At 43.8% G+C, this 14,348-nt stretch overlaps 1 protein-coding gene across 3 annotated transcripts in view; it reads right to left on the bottom strand.

The window, feature by feature from the left end:
* The window catches only part of RIMBP2 (RIMS binding protein 2), a 345,228-nt gene that overhangs the window by 106,506 nt on the left and 224,374 nt on the right, over positions 1–14,348 (bottom strand). For 2 of the 3 annotated variants that reach the window (XM_066603410.1, XM_066603408.1), the window contains exons 7-8: positions 4,677–4,697; positions 1,047–1,251 (exon numbers count right to left, since the gene is read on the bottom strand). In XM_066603410.1, coding sequence (XP_066459507.1) covers positions 1,047–1,251; positions 4,677–4,697 — 226 coding nt within the window. The remainder of the gene's footprint in view (positions 1–1,046; positions 1,252–4,676; positions 4,698–14,348) is intronic. The other variant, XM_066603409.1, reaches the window with a different exon arrangement.

Consider the following 14,348-nt stretch of genomic DNA (forward strand, 5'->3'; position numbering starts at 1 on the left):
ACCTTTAGAGAATATGCAATAGTCATATGGAAATTATAGATACATATTAACTTTAGTAGAAGCCACTGACGTATTTTGGCTGCAGAATGACGCATTTCAGCTGATTATTAAATTGCCTAACTTGATCTACAGGTTCCACAAGCTTCTTCAGGCAATACTTGTCACTGTGCAATGACCCCACTATATATCTGTCTGTCTCAGTTATATTCAAAATATTTTTGCAGATGGAAACAAACTGTGGAGGAGACTGGATTATTTTGTATTCTACTGACTAGGATATCAATTTTTCATATTTCAGCTTACATTTGACCTACAAAATACATGAGATTTTCACACAAGTCCTAAAAGTAGATAAAGAGAACCAAAGTAAACAAATCAATAAAAAATATTAGACTTGGTCCTGTATTTATTGAGGGAAATGCTCCTAAAACATGTCTGTGAGTGGCAAAAATATGTGAACCTTTGCTTTCAGTATCTGGTGTTACCCCATTGTGCAGCAATAACCGCATCTAATGTTTCTAGTAATTGTTGACTGGTCCACCACATTGGTGTAAAACAATTTGAGCTCATTCCACCATAGAAAACAGCTTCAATTTATATGTTGCTCTTTTACAATTTTTAAGCTTTTTTGAACATACAATGTGGCTAAGACTGAAGATGGTCATCTAATTTGTAAACAAATAAGATATTAAGTAGGTAAAATCTTCAACGCTTTATTGAAATTACAGGTAAAATATGCTTACAACACTAGCCCTACCACAGTCATCGGTCAACTGTTGTGAGCATGTTTCTTTTTTAATTCCAATACAGATTTGACGATTTTACCCACGGATTGCTCTTGATCTTTTTACTCAACAGTATATATACCTTGGCAACCAACAATCTGAATGATTGCACCCGCGGACTATCTCTACGGTCTTGGTTCATCTGATTTATGAACACTTGGGCAGTAATTATGATTGAGTACCAATTTATTACATAAAATACTAGATGATTATTCCAAATACGGACTCCAACTTCTCTAATATAATGTTTCTTTAACTTACCTTTGCCAATAGTAGTTGCTATTCCATTCATTAACTGGGCGAAAGCCTTATTGGGTGAGCCTGGTATATCAGAATTATAGATTGCGTTGCCACTCAACAAGTCAATGTTTCCTGCTTGTTGGCGGAACTTTTCCAGCTCCCGAGAAAGGAGATTGAACTGTTCACTTTGCGTTCGGCATTTCTCCTCCAATTCTCGAACTTTGGCCTAAAAAAATATACAGCTCTTTGAACAATATTAATAACTTGCAAGAAGCCTCACCCTTAGTGTGCTGCATAGAATTGTTACTTTAATTGTAATGAGATTGTAATGTCTCAGATCCAAAGTGAATGCCTCTATTGTTGACAGATGATAGGTATATTATGTAAAAAGATTTTTGTTTTCAATAAGGGATAGGATATGCAAAGAAGAAATACAGAAAGTACTGGCATTGCATGTTAGATTGAATAGTATTAAGATAGGTAATATCAATCCTCATAAAGGAGGTTTCGTGCTTAAAAACATGGACTAGAATACTTAAGACTTTGAGTTATGAAAATATGCTTTTTAATGCATTTTCTTTAATAGACGTGTAAGAACGATGGCGATATGTCACATTATATTAACTCTATTATCTGTAGCATGATCTCTTGCTAACAAAAATGTTTAGCAATGATTTATTAAAAGTCTAATGAAAAAACTCAGTATGTTTAGGGCATGGAAAATGTAATATAAGATCTAAAGTTAACAGACGGATTAGATAAAGGGATTTGCATTTTTTTCTAGAAAAAACACCACTCCTGTCAATGGTTTTTGTAGCCCAACGCCATCGAAGGGAACAGGACTGAGCTGCAATACCTAACATGGGCTATAGACAGATGTGGTGCCGTTTCAAATCTCATATACCCCCTTCAAAGTCTATATTTAATATGTGCTGTAATAGGTTGTATACAACTATCCAGTAAACTGTACATTATTACAATATTAACGTGAAAATGTTTAACACAAGGAAAGTATAGTAAACTATACATGATATAGCTAGCCATTTAACATTGACAAAATAAATATATCAACATACAAAAAACCCTCAAATACAATCTACCGCTATTCTACAAAGACATCATGGACTCTGTGGTACATCCTCAGGAAAATACCACGAGTTGTTTGAATTCAGGTCACCATACCTGTGAGTTTGAGTAGAAATGGTCCTGAAAGTTTTTATTGGTCATTTTATCTATAATCTTAGCATCAAGGCCAGCCTCCGGTGATTGTGGACCGTTGGATCAGAGAGTCGTAGGGGGCCTCCCTGTCTATTAACCCTCAGTTTGACAAGTGTAGAGAATGTTTACCAAGATGAGAATGGACCTCAGAAGCAAAGAGGGCCTTAGCATCTGCCAAGTTTTGCCTGATGCTGACACCAGCCTCCTGGGCATGAAAGGTATATCCTGATCTATATATTTATAATGTCGTATAGCATTACTGTTTAACAAGTTGCAATTTACTTGCTCTAGAATTAAGAATTATGATGACTTTCTCGTTTTTCCATGTGTAGCTGTTTAGTATGATTTTTATGTTTTCTTTCACTTTTTTTAAGCTATAATTAAAAGGTAATATTGAAAAGTCTAATACAAAAGTGGACGTGTAAAATAACAAGTGCGCATAGTCTGATGGCAATTGATGTATTTTATAAGTTTTAGATTTAGAGATTTTTTTAAGTATATATAGCAGTCATGATAGGGATCTGCATGGCAGAGGAGATAGTGGCCAAGAATTAAGTGGCGCATTGGAGGAGATATATTAAGACTGCTGTGCCATATGGCAGTCTTAAACCAATGTGCACTGCAGTAAGAGGTAAGGAAATTATGAAGAGCACAATTTTATATATTTAAGGTTATCCATGGACCAGAAAATGAAATGTATGCTTACTATGAGCAAATGTAGACTTGTGTTATAAGTTATACTAAACTTAAGGTTTAAATTGTAGTTAATCTCTTGGTCCAAGGAATGCCCAATCCCCAAGTGCTGAACTCCAATAAGTGAAGTGTAAAATAGCAAAAAGTCTCAAAACATTATGGAAATATAGCCTTTAGTAAATTGCCCTTATTGATTTGCTTAAGACAAAATTAAAAAATGCAATTTTTCTAATGAAAAAATTGAAAAATTCTGGTGCTTCCCATATTTTGGCAATTATTTGAGATGTTTTGCCATTTTGCACTTATTTGCCATTGTAAAAAAAGTGGAAAGAAAAGTGGATGAGGTTTAGCGAGAGGTGGCAAGGTCTCCACAGACGTATAGATGTACTATAATTTATACTATAAATTGGCTATGAGCAGCCGTAAATTTCAATTTCTGGTACACGAACAACCAAAAATGAGGCATGTGCATCTTAATACATTTGGGGCATCTTATTCTAAAGTATTTGGTTTTAGATTGGTGTATGAAAAAAAGGCAGTCTAAGTATATCTTCACCCATGTTTTTAACCCCTTTGGGCAAAATCTGTAAGGGTGCCTGAAAATTCTGCAGCAAAACTGTACATGATCTTACAATGAATTGCCGCGGTTTTGCAATATAGATTTCCCCACATAGCTTGGACACGTGACAAAACAAACTATGGCAATTTACGGTATAATCAAGTGTAGTTTTGGCTGTATGGTTCTTGGCCATGCAGCAAAAACCTGCTCTAGGTATGGGCACCCATAGGTGATCTGAATTCAAGCAAATAATACCAGGAGTTGTTGAACCATTCTTACAACTTGTTTTTTCTTAATTCTTAAATAGGAATGAATAATGGTATCAGACTGGTAATTTTCAATGTGAAAACACTGGAAAACAATTAGAGCCAGAAGAGAATGAAAATGAGAAGACAGGGAGATTCAAATAATGTAACCTACTCGGATACTGTAAGATTGGCTACATTTAGCCATACAAAAGGAGTCATTCAGCTCTGCACAGAAGGGTTCATTTGGGATGATACTTGTTTCTGCTCTGCACCTGTTGTAGTCCTGTTGAAGGGCAGGAGCGACAACCAGGGGTTAAAGGTTACAACAAGCTGTGCTCCATCTCCAATGTATTTTAACGAACAGTCAACAAAATAAAAGTTTATGCCCAGAGGCTGAGACCTAAATAGTAAGTACAGTTTCATCCATTTACACATGTAGTGGAGAGTTCACAGAGCGGTAAAGGCAATTTCTCCACCAATAAATCATTACTAAACAGGATCTCAGCATCTGTTCAGCATCCAATCCATGGTAACATGCACATGTAGCCAAGAAGTTGTGTCCTTTAGTTTATTATGATTAAAGACCATGCAAAAAGCATGCCCAGTGTTGTGAATAGTGATGGCACAAACCTGTTATAATGGGTCAACCTGGGAGACTGGGATTAAGTACCAGTTATAGTACTACTGGTTCTGTAAGTTTATAAAAAAGAAGATAGTGCAGTTAGTGGAAGCCCGTCAATGCCACAATAAACCATATTGGCTTAAAGGCATTTATTGAAACAATGCACATGGCAGAGGGGGAGTCAATTGGGCACAAGATGTCCTCTCCCAGTGCCCATTTTTGGCTGCATGCGTTATAAGAATGATTCAACAACAGAAGACATGCACAGGGGCAGATGAGGAGGCAAAGGCACAAATACACATTTCAAATACCTGCATGCTGTCCAAAGTGTTCTGGGTGAAAGGCAAAGCAATAGGTCCAGACAAAAACACAATATCAAACATAAAATACAAATCCAACATAAATGAACAAAAGTTGTTTAATACACAACAGTCTAAATAAAAAGTAAACAGAAAATTTATCACCTGCTATTGCATGCATGAAACACTGCAGTACATCACAGAACGGCAGAGAGCCTGAGAAAGCCAGCATGATGTATTCAAGAATCATATATTAATTCGTTGTTTAGCATATTTCTATTTATCATGGGTAACATAGTTATATAAAAAGAGAGCACACTGTACAAGTTAAGTATTGTAAAAGTTCCAGTTTATCTTAAAAATCGTACAGTCATAAAACCAACTTGGAGTAACATATATTGCCATAATGTAACATAGCATGTAAGACTAAAAAAAAGACACATGCCCATCTAGTTCAGCCTATTACACCCTAATGTTGATCCAGGGAAATGCAAAAAAAACCCAATGAGGTAGAGGCCAATTTTCCCCATTTAAGAGAAAAAATTCTTTCCTGACTCCAATCTGGCAATTGGAATAATCTCTGAATCAACAATCCTTCTGAAGTCCTTAGTGATTATAACATATAATATTGTATCGCCCAAGAAAAGCGTTCAGGCACCTTTAGAACTCTTATTAAATTTGTCATAACCATGTCCTTGGGCAGAGTGTTCCATATTCTCACTGCTCTTACAGTAAAGAACGCCCTTCTATATTAGTGTAGAAACCTTCTTTCCTCTAGATGTAGAGGATGCCCCCTTGCTACAGTCAGGCCTTAGTCAGACGGGCGTTTTTTCGCCCGATTTCAGCATGCGCATGCGTCCGGTGATTTTTTAAAACCATTGCTTTGCAATGGTATCGGACACATGAGCGCTTTTTATGCGCTCGTCCGATAAATTATAGAACAGAAATCGCAGATCGCACCTATCTGCGATCTGCGATTCCTGTTCTCTTCTCTATATGCGCTCAATATATACTCACCTTGTCCCGGCAGCCGGAGTTCAGCGCGGCCGGCCTGCAGTGGGTGTGAAGGGGGTGTGAGTCAGACCTGCTTCTGATTGGCTCAGCGCTGAGCCAATAAGGGGCAGGCCTGACTCACACCCCCTTCACACCCACTGCAGGCCGGCCGCGCTGAACTCCGGCTGCCGGGACAAGGTGAGTATATATTTTTTTTTATTTTAACACATTTCTGGATGAATTGCAGGGAAGGGCTTATATATTTAAGCCCTTCCCGACAATTCATCCCACACTCGCCCGCAGCGCATTGCTTTCAATGGAGCCGGCTGTATTGAATGCAATGCGCTGGACAGCTCCGGCCCGTTTCTAATGAAACGCGGCTAGGAGCAGATTTTCGGGCCCCGGTCACGCGATTTGCGGATGCGCATCCGTCATGCAATCCGCAAATCGCGCGAAAAAACGCCCGTCTGACTAAGGCCTCACTGTCCTGGGTATAAAAAGAAGATGGGAGAGATTTCTGTATTGTCTCCTGATATATTTATACATAGTTATTAGGTCGCCCCTCATACGTCTTTTTTCTGAACTAAATAATCCCAATTTTGATAACCTCTCTGGGTATTTTAGTCTACTCATTCTATTTATTACTTTAGTTACCCGCCTTACTAACTGTCATTGTCATGTATAATATAGTATGCTTTGATTTTACTAGTGGTCAATTCACCACCTGATTGTATAGGCTAAATGAATGTTAGGGTACAATCAAAACTTCAAGCACAATGGCTGTTGGTAATACTGAGGAACACATTATATGCAATGATAGAATCTTATAAAGCAAGACTTTATTCCATGGAATGTATGGTATTACTTTTTCCATGGTTAGCAGTTGCAAAGACCAATTTCCTATTATGTGGGACATTTCTAAAGACTAATATACAGTTAAATGTGCAGTAATGCACCATTTTTTAAATTTGTCCTCCCGTATTAAGTGCTTAAAGTTATACTGACTTTTTTCGTTTGGCTTTTTACTTATCTTCTAAGGGCCATACCTTCTTTTTTTTTGTAGCTGTATTTTATAATTGTATGAGGGCTTGTTTTTGAAGGGACAAGTGGGATTTTTTTAAAGTTTACATTCTTTTAAAGTTGGGTGAAATGGAAAACAAAAGCTATTGCGCAATTGCAATTTGTTTTTACTGTGTTCATGGTGTGATAAAGATGACCTGTCAACTTTATTACGCAGGTCAGTACAATTATGGTGATATTAAATGTATGTATTTTTTACCTTTAAAAAAATAATTGTTTTTTGTCGCCTTATTCTATGACACTTAGAATTTTCTTTTTTCTAATTATGGGGCTGCGTGAGGGGGTGTTTTTTGCAGGGTGAACAGTAGATTATATGGGTAAAAGTATGGGATATATGCCACTTTTGATCACTTTTAATTCAATTTTTTTGGGATGCATGGGGGAAGAGAAAAATCTGACAGTGAGTAATTTCTTTTCCGTTTTACAGGGTTTACCATGGTGGAAAAATCATAGAATGGTAGAGTTGGAATTGACCTCCAAGGTAATCTGGTCCAACCCCTGCTCAGTGCAGGATTCACTAAGTCATCCCAGACAGATGTCTGTCTAGCCTCTATTTGAAGACTTCTATTGATGGAGAACTCACCACCTCCCGTGGGAACCTGTTCTACTCATTGATCACCCTCACCATAAAAAAGTTTTTTTTAATATCTAATCTGTGTCTCCGACCTTTCAGTTTCATCCCATTGCTTCTAGTCTTTCCTTGTACAAACGAGAATAGGGCTGATCCCTCTGCACTGTGACAGCCCTTCAAATATTTGTAGACCGCTATTGTCTCCTCTCAGACTTCTTTTTTGCAAGCTAAACATTCCCAGATCCTTTAACCGTTCCTCATAGGACATGATTTCAAACTTCATGTGTTCAAGCTTTTCTGGAAACTGCAATACCAATTATATTAATTTATTGTTTAGATTCCTTTGTGACAAATGCTTTTCTTTACCTTCTATTTTTTTCAAAATTAAACATTTTTTCTTAAACTTGTTTTTTTAACCCACTATAGAACTTGAACAAGCAATTGGGGATTACATTTGTACCATCATTGTTGCCGCAGGCAGGGCTTAATAGCCTTGAATACACAACAGGCCTGGAAACTTTCCATGGTAACTCATTGGCTAATGAGGAGAAAGGGGAAGCCTCATGTTCTCTAACAGCCTAAATGCCACAGCCAGCATTGACTACAGCATCTAAGTGGTTAAACAGCCACGGTCAGAGCTAGCTACAATTGCAGCCAGTGCACGCAGGTGTCAGCTGTTTAACAAAGCATCTGCCATGTATGGACTGGCCTTGGCTTCTGAGCATGCTCCATATACCCCCAGTGACTGAGGACGTACATGTTCGACCTTCATCATCAAGGGGTTAAATATTAGTGTTGGTATGCTTTATAAAATACAGTGTTTTGATGAGAACTAAAGTAATGAGATTAGAGTACTGTAGATGTTAAAGGGATAATCTGACTCCAACAAATAAAGGTTTTTCATTGTATAATGAAAAGCTAAACAATTTCTTACAGTTTTCAAGATCTCTGCTTGCTGCCATTCAGTTAGGAATGTTAATTATTTACTTCCAGTTGATAAAAGCTAATTGGATCATGTAATGGATAAACCAGCCCATTACAGAACAGATCTGTCTTGTTACAAACTCTGCATCTATGTGTCCATCGCATGACTAGGATACATTTTTATGCCTTGCAAAGAGCGCTTGGGGTGAAGTCGCAGGAACGATTTCTGTTCCATTACCTGAAGTATTGCCTCTTGTAAAGGGATAAATGTAGGTAATAGATACATTAGGGAACTGCTGACACGGCAGCTCCTTAATATAATATTGGCTCTTAGAATTAAAGTAAAAATATGCAAAACTCATATTTCCAAAACTGGAAGTAGAAAATGTTAAATCCATTTAAATATTATGTATCAGGCATTTTTTTGTACTTGTGGGTGTTAGAGATGAGCGAACGTACTCGTCCGAGCTTGATACTCGTTCGAGTATTAGCGTGTTCGAGATGCTAGTTACTAGAGGCGAGCACCACGCAATGTTCGAGTTACTTTCACTTTCATCTCTGAGACGTTAGCGCGCTTTTCTGGCCAATAGAAAGACAGGGAAGGCATTACAACTTCCCCCTGCGACGTTCAAGCCCTATACCACCCCCCTGCAGTGAGTGGCTGACGAGATCAGGTGTCACCCGAGTATATAAATCGGCCCCTCCCGCGGCTCGCCACAGATGCATTCTGACATAGTTCAGGGAAAGTGCTGTCTTGCTGGAGTTGCTATAGGGAGAGTGTTAGGAGTTATTTTAGGCTTCAAGAACCCCAACGGTCATTCTTAGGGCCACATCTGACCGTGTGCAGTACTGTGGAGGCTGCTTTTTGCAGTGTTGCACTTTTTTTTTTTTTTTTTGTATATCGGCCGTGCAGAGCATTGCGTCCTGCAGTAATTTTACATTGTCCAGGGCCAGTAGTGGTGAGGCAGGGACAGAAGACATATTTAGTGTATATAGACAGTGGGCCTTTCCAAAAACATTTGGGAAAAAAAATCTATTTGGGCTGCCTGTGACCGTCCTGACTGTACTGCGTCTCTGCTGGGGGTAGTTGTCCTAAAATTATACGCAGCCAGCTAAGTGTTACAGCAGGCTTGCGCAAAATTCTTTCCTGCCTCTGCGTTGCCTCTTACATCACCGCTGTCATCCTGTCCAGAGTGAAACAGTCTGCAGTAATTTTACATAGTCTACGGCCATTAGTGCTGGTGAGGCAGGGACAGTTTAAGACATATCCAGTCTATATACGCAGTGGGCTTTTCCCAAAAAATTTGGGAAAAAAAATCTATTTGGGCTGCCTGTGACCGTCCTGACTGTACTGCGTCTCTGCTGGGGGTAGTTGTCCTAATTCATACGCAGCCAGCTAAGTGTTACAGCAGGCTTGCGCAAAATTCTTTCCTGCCTCTGCGTTGCCTCTTACATCACCGCTGTAATCCTTTCCAGAGTGAAACAGTCTGCAGTAATTTTACATAGTCCACGGCCAGTAGTGCTGGTGAGGCAGGGACAGTGAAAGACATATCCAGTCTATATACGCACTGGGCTTTTCCTAAAAAATTTGGGAAAAAAAATCTATTTGGGCTGCCTGTGACCGTCCTGACTGTACTGCGTCTCTGCTGGGGGTAGTTGTCCTAATTCATACGCAGCCAGCTAAGTGTTACAGCAGGCTTGCGCAAAATTCTTTCCTGCCTCTGCTGTGCGTTCCGTAAGTGAAGTCAGCCTCCAACCACAGGCCAATAAGCGGCACATTTAATTACAGCGTTCTGTTTCTGCACTACTGGTAATACACCATGCTGAGGGGTAGGGGTAGGCCTAGAGGACGTGGACGTGGGTGAGGATGCGGAGGCCCAAGTCAGGGTGTGGGCACAGGCCCAGCTCCTGATGCAGGTGTATCGTAGCCGACTGCTGCGGGATTAGGAGAGAGGCACGTTTCTGGCGTCCCAAGATTAATCTCACAATTAATGGGTCCACGCGGTAGACCTTTATTAGAAAATGAGCAGTGTGAGCAGGTCCTGTCGTGGATGGCAGAAAGTGCATCCAGCAATCTATCGACCACACAGAATTCTGCGCCATCCACTGCTGCAACTCTGAATCCTCTGGCTGCTGCTCCTCCTTCCTCCCAGCCTCCTCACTCCATTACAATGGCACATTCTGAGGAGCAGGCAGACTCCCAGGAACTGTTCTCGGGCCCCTGCCCAGAATGGCCAGCAATGGTTCCGAATTCTCTCCCACTGGAGGAGTTTGTCGTGATGCCCAACCTTTGGAAAGTTCCCGGGGTCCGGGGGATGAGGCTGGGGACTTCCGGCAACTGTCTCAAGAGCTTTCAGTGGGTGAGGAGGACGATGACGATGAGACACAGTTGTCTATCACTCAGGTAGTAGTAATTGGAGTAAGTCCGAGGGAGGAGCGCACAGAGGATTCGAAGGAAGAGCAGCAGGACAATGAGGTGACTGACCCCACCTGGTTTGCTACGCCTACTGAGGACAGGTCTTCAGAGGGGGAGGCAAGTGCAGCAGCAGGGCAGGTTGGAAGAGGCAGTGCGGTGGCCAGGGGTAGAGGCAGGGCCAGACCGAATAATCCACCAACTGTTTCCCAAAGCGCCCCCTCGCGCCATGCCACCCTGCAGAGGCCGAGGTGCTCAAAGGTCTGGCAGTTTTTCACTGAGAGTGCAGACGACCGATGAACAGTGGTGTGCAACCTTTGTCGCGCCAAGATCAGCCGGGGAGCCACCACCACCAGCCTCACCACCACCAGCATGCGCAGACATATGATGGCCAAGCACCCCACAAGGTGGGACGAAGGCTGTTCACCGCCTCAGGTTTGCACCGCTGCCTCTCCCCCTGTGCCCCAACCTGCCACTGAGATCCAACTCCCCTCTCAGTACACAGGCACTACCGTCTCCTGGCCTGCACCCACACCCTCAACTCCGCTGACCTCGGCCCCATCCACCAATGTCTCTCAGCGCACCATCCAGCCGTCGCTAGCACAAGTGTTGGAGCGCAAGCACGCCGCCACACACCCGCACGCTCAAGCGTTAAACGTGCACATAGCCAAATTTATCAGCCTGGAGATGCTGCCGTATAGGGTTGTGGAAACGGAGGCTTTCAAAGGTATGATGGCGGCGGCGGCCCCGCGCTACTCAGTTCCCAGCCCTGCACGACCACGTCTCCCGCAACATTGTACGCGCCCTCATCAACGCGGTTACTGCCAAGGTCCACTTAACAACGGACACGTGGACAAGCACAGGCGGGCAGGGCCACTATATCTCCCTGACGGCACATTGGGTGAATTTAGTGGAGGCTGGGACAGAGTCAGAGCCTGGGACCGCTCACGTCCTACCCACCCCCAGAATTGCAGGCCCCAGCTCGGTGGTGGTATCTGCGGCGATGTATGCTTCCTCCACTAAACCACCCTCCTCCTACGCAACCTCTGTCTCGCAATCAAGATGTGTCAGCAGCAGCACGTCGCCAGCAGTCGGTGTCGCGCGGCACGGCAGCACAGCGGTGGGCAAGCGTCAGCAGGCCGTGCTGAAACTACTCAGCTTAGGAGAGAAGAGGCACATGGCCCATGAACTGCTGCAGGGTCTGCGCCGCTGAGCCTCCAACCGGGCATGGTCGTGTGTGACAACGGCCGTAACCTGGTGGCGGCTCTGCAGCTCGGCAGCCTCACGCACGTGCCATGCCTGGCCCACGTCTTTAATTTGGTGGTTCAGCGCTTTCTGAAAAGCTACCCACGCTTGTCAGACCTGCTCGGAAAGGTGCGCCGGCTCTGCGCACATTTCCGCAAGTCCCACACGGACGCTGCCACCCTGCGCACCCTGCAACATCGGTTTCATCTGCCAGTGCACCGACTGCTGTGCGACGTGCCCACACGGTGGAACTCTATGCTCCACATGTTGGCCAAGCTCTATGAGCAGCGTAGAGCTATAGTGGAATACCAACTCCAACATGGGCGGCGCAGTGGGAGTCAGCCTCCTCAATTCTTTACAGAAGAGTGGGCCTGGTTGGCAGACATCTGCCAGGTCCTTGGAAACTTTGAGGAGTCTACCCAGATGGTGAGCGGGGATGCTGCAATCATTAGCGTCACCATTCCTCTGCTATGCCTCTTGAGAAGTTCCCTGCAAAGCATAAAGGCAGACGCTTTGCGCTCGGAAACAGAGGCGGGGGAAGACAGTATGTCGCTGGATAGTCAGAGCACCCTCCTGTCTATATCTCAGCGCGTTGAGGAGGAGGAGGAGGAGGGGGAGGAGGATGAGGAGGAGGGGGAAGAGACAGCTTGGCCCACTGCTGAGGGTACCCATGCTGCTTGCCTGTCATCCTTTCAGCGTGTATGGCCTGAGGAGGAGGAGGAGGAGGAGGATCCTGAAAGTGATCTTCCTAGTGAGGACAGCCATGTGTTGTGTACAGGTACCCTGGCACACATGGCTGACTTCATGTTAGGATGCCTTTCTCGTGACCCTCGCGTTACACGCATTCTGGCCACTACGGATTACTGGGTGTACACACTGCTCGACCCACAGTATAAGGAGAACCTTTCCACTCTCATACCCAAAGAGGAAAGGGGTTCGAGAGTGATGCTATACCACAGGACCCTGGCAGACAAACTGATGGTAAAATTCCCATCCGACAGCGCTAGTGGCCGAAGGCGCAGTTCCGAGGGCCAGGTAGCAGGGGAGGCGCGGAGATCAGGCAGCATGTACAGCACAGGCAGGGGAACACTCTCTAAGGCCTTTGACAGCTTTCTGGCTCCCCAGCAAGACTGTGTCACCACTCCCCAGTCAAGACTGAGTCGGCGGGAGCACTGTAAAAGGATGGTGAGGGAGTACGTAGCCGATCGCACGACCGTCCTCCGTGACGCCTCTGCCCCCTACAACTACTGGGTGTCGAAGCTGGACACGTGGCCTGAACTCGCGCTGTATGCCCTGGAGGTGCTTGCTTGTCCTGCGGCTAGCGTCTTGTCAGAGAGGGTGTTTAGTGCGGCTGGGGGAATCATCACAGATAAGCGTACCCGCCTGTCAACCGACAGTGCCGACAGGCTTACACTCATCAAGATGAACAAAGCCTGGATTTCCCCAGACTTCTCTTCTCCACCAAAGGACAGCAGCGATACCTAAACAATACGTAGGCTGCACCCGCGGATGGAAGCATTGTTCTCTATCACCATCAAAAACGTGGACCTTTTAGCTTCATCAATCTGTGTATAATATTCATCCTCCTCCTCCTGATCCTCCTCCTGAAACCTGACGTAATCACGCCGAACGGGCAATTTTTCTTAGGCCCACAAGGCTCAGTCATATAATTTTTGTAAACAATTTTTATACGTTTCAATGCTCATTAAAGCGTTGAAACTTGCACCTGAACCAATTTTTATTTTACTGGGCTGCCTCCAGGCCTAGTTACAAATTAAGCCACATTAACCAAAGCGATTAATGGGTTTCACCTGCCCTCTTGGTTGGGCATGGGCAATTTTTCTGAGGTACATTAGTACTGTTGGTACACCAATTTTTTGGGGCCCTCGCCTACAGTGTAATCCAATTAATTTTTTGCCCACCTGCATTAAAGCTGACGTTACATCAGCTGTGCTGGGCACTGCAATGGGATATATTTATGTACCGCCGGTGGGTTCCAGGGAGCCACCCATGCTGTCGGTCCACACGGAGTTGTAACTGCATGTGTCCACTTCTAAAGAACCCCAGTCTGACTGGGGCATGCAGTGTGGGCCGAAGCCCACCTGCATTAAACATGACATTACCTCAGCTGTGATGGGCAATGCAATGGGATATATTTATGTACCGCCAGTGGCTTCCTGGCACTCACCCATGCTGTCGGTCCACACGGAGTTGTAACTGCATGTGTCCACTTCTAAAGAACCCCAGTCTGACTGGGGCATGCAGTGTGGGACGAAGCCCACCTGCATTAAACATGACATTACCTCAGCTGTGATGGGCAATGCAATGGGATATATTTATGTACCGCCGGTGGGTTCCAGGGAGCCACCCATGCTGTGGGTGCACACGGAATTCCCATTGTGGAGTTGTACCTGCCTGTGACTATTTATAAAAAACCGTGGTCTGACTGGGGCATGCA

The sequence above is a fragment of the Eleutherodactylus coqui genome, chromosome 5, assembly GCF_035609145.1.
Source record: "Eleutherodactylus coqui strain aEleCoq1 chromosome 5, aEleCoq1.hap1, whole genome shotgun sequence".
Taxonomy (NCBI): domain Eukaryota; kingdom Metazoa; phylum Chordata; class Amphibia; order Anura; family Eleutherodactylidae; genus Eleutherodactylus; species Eleutherodactylus coqui.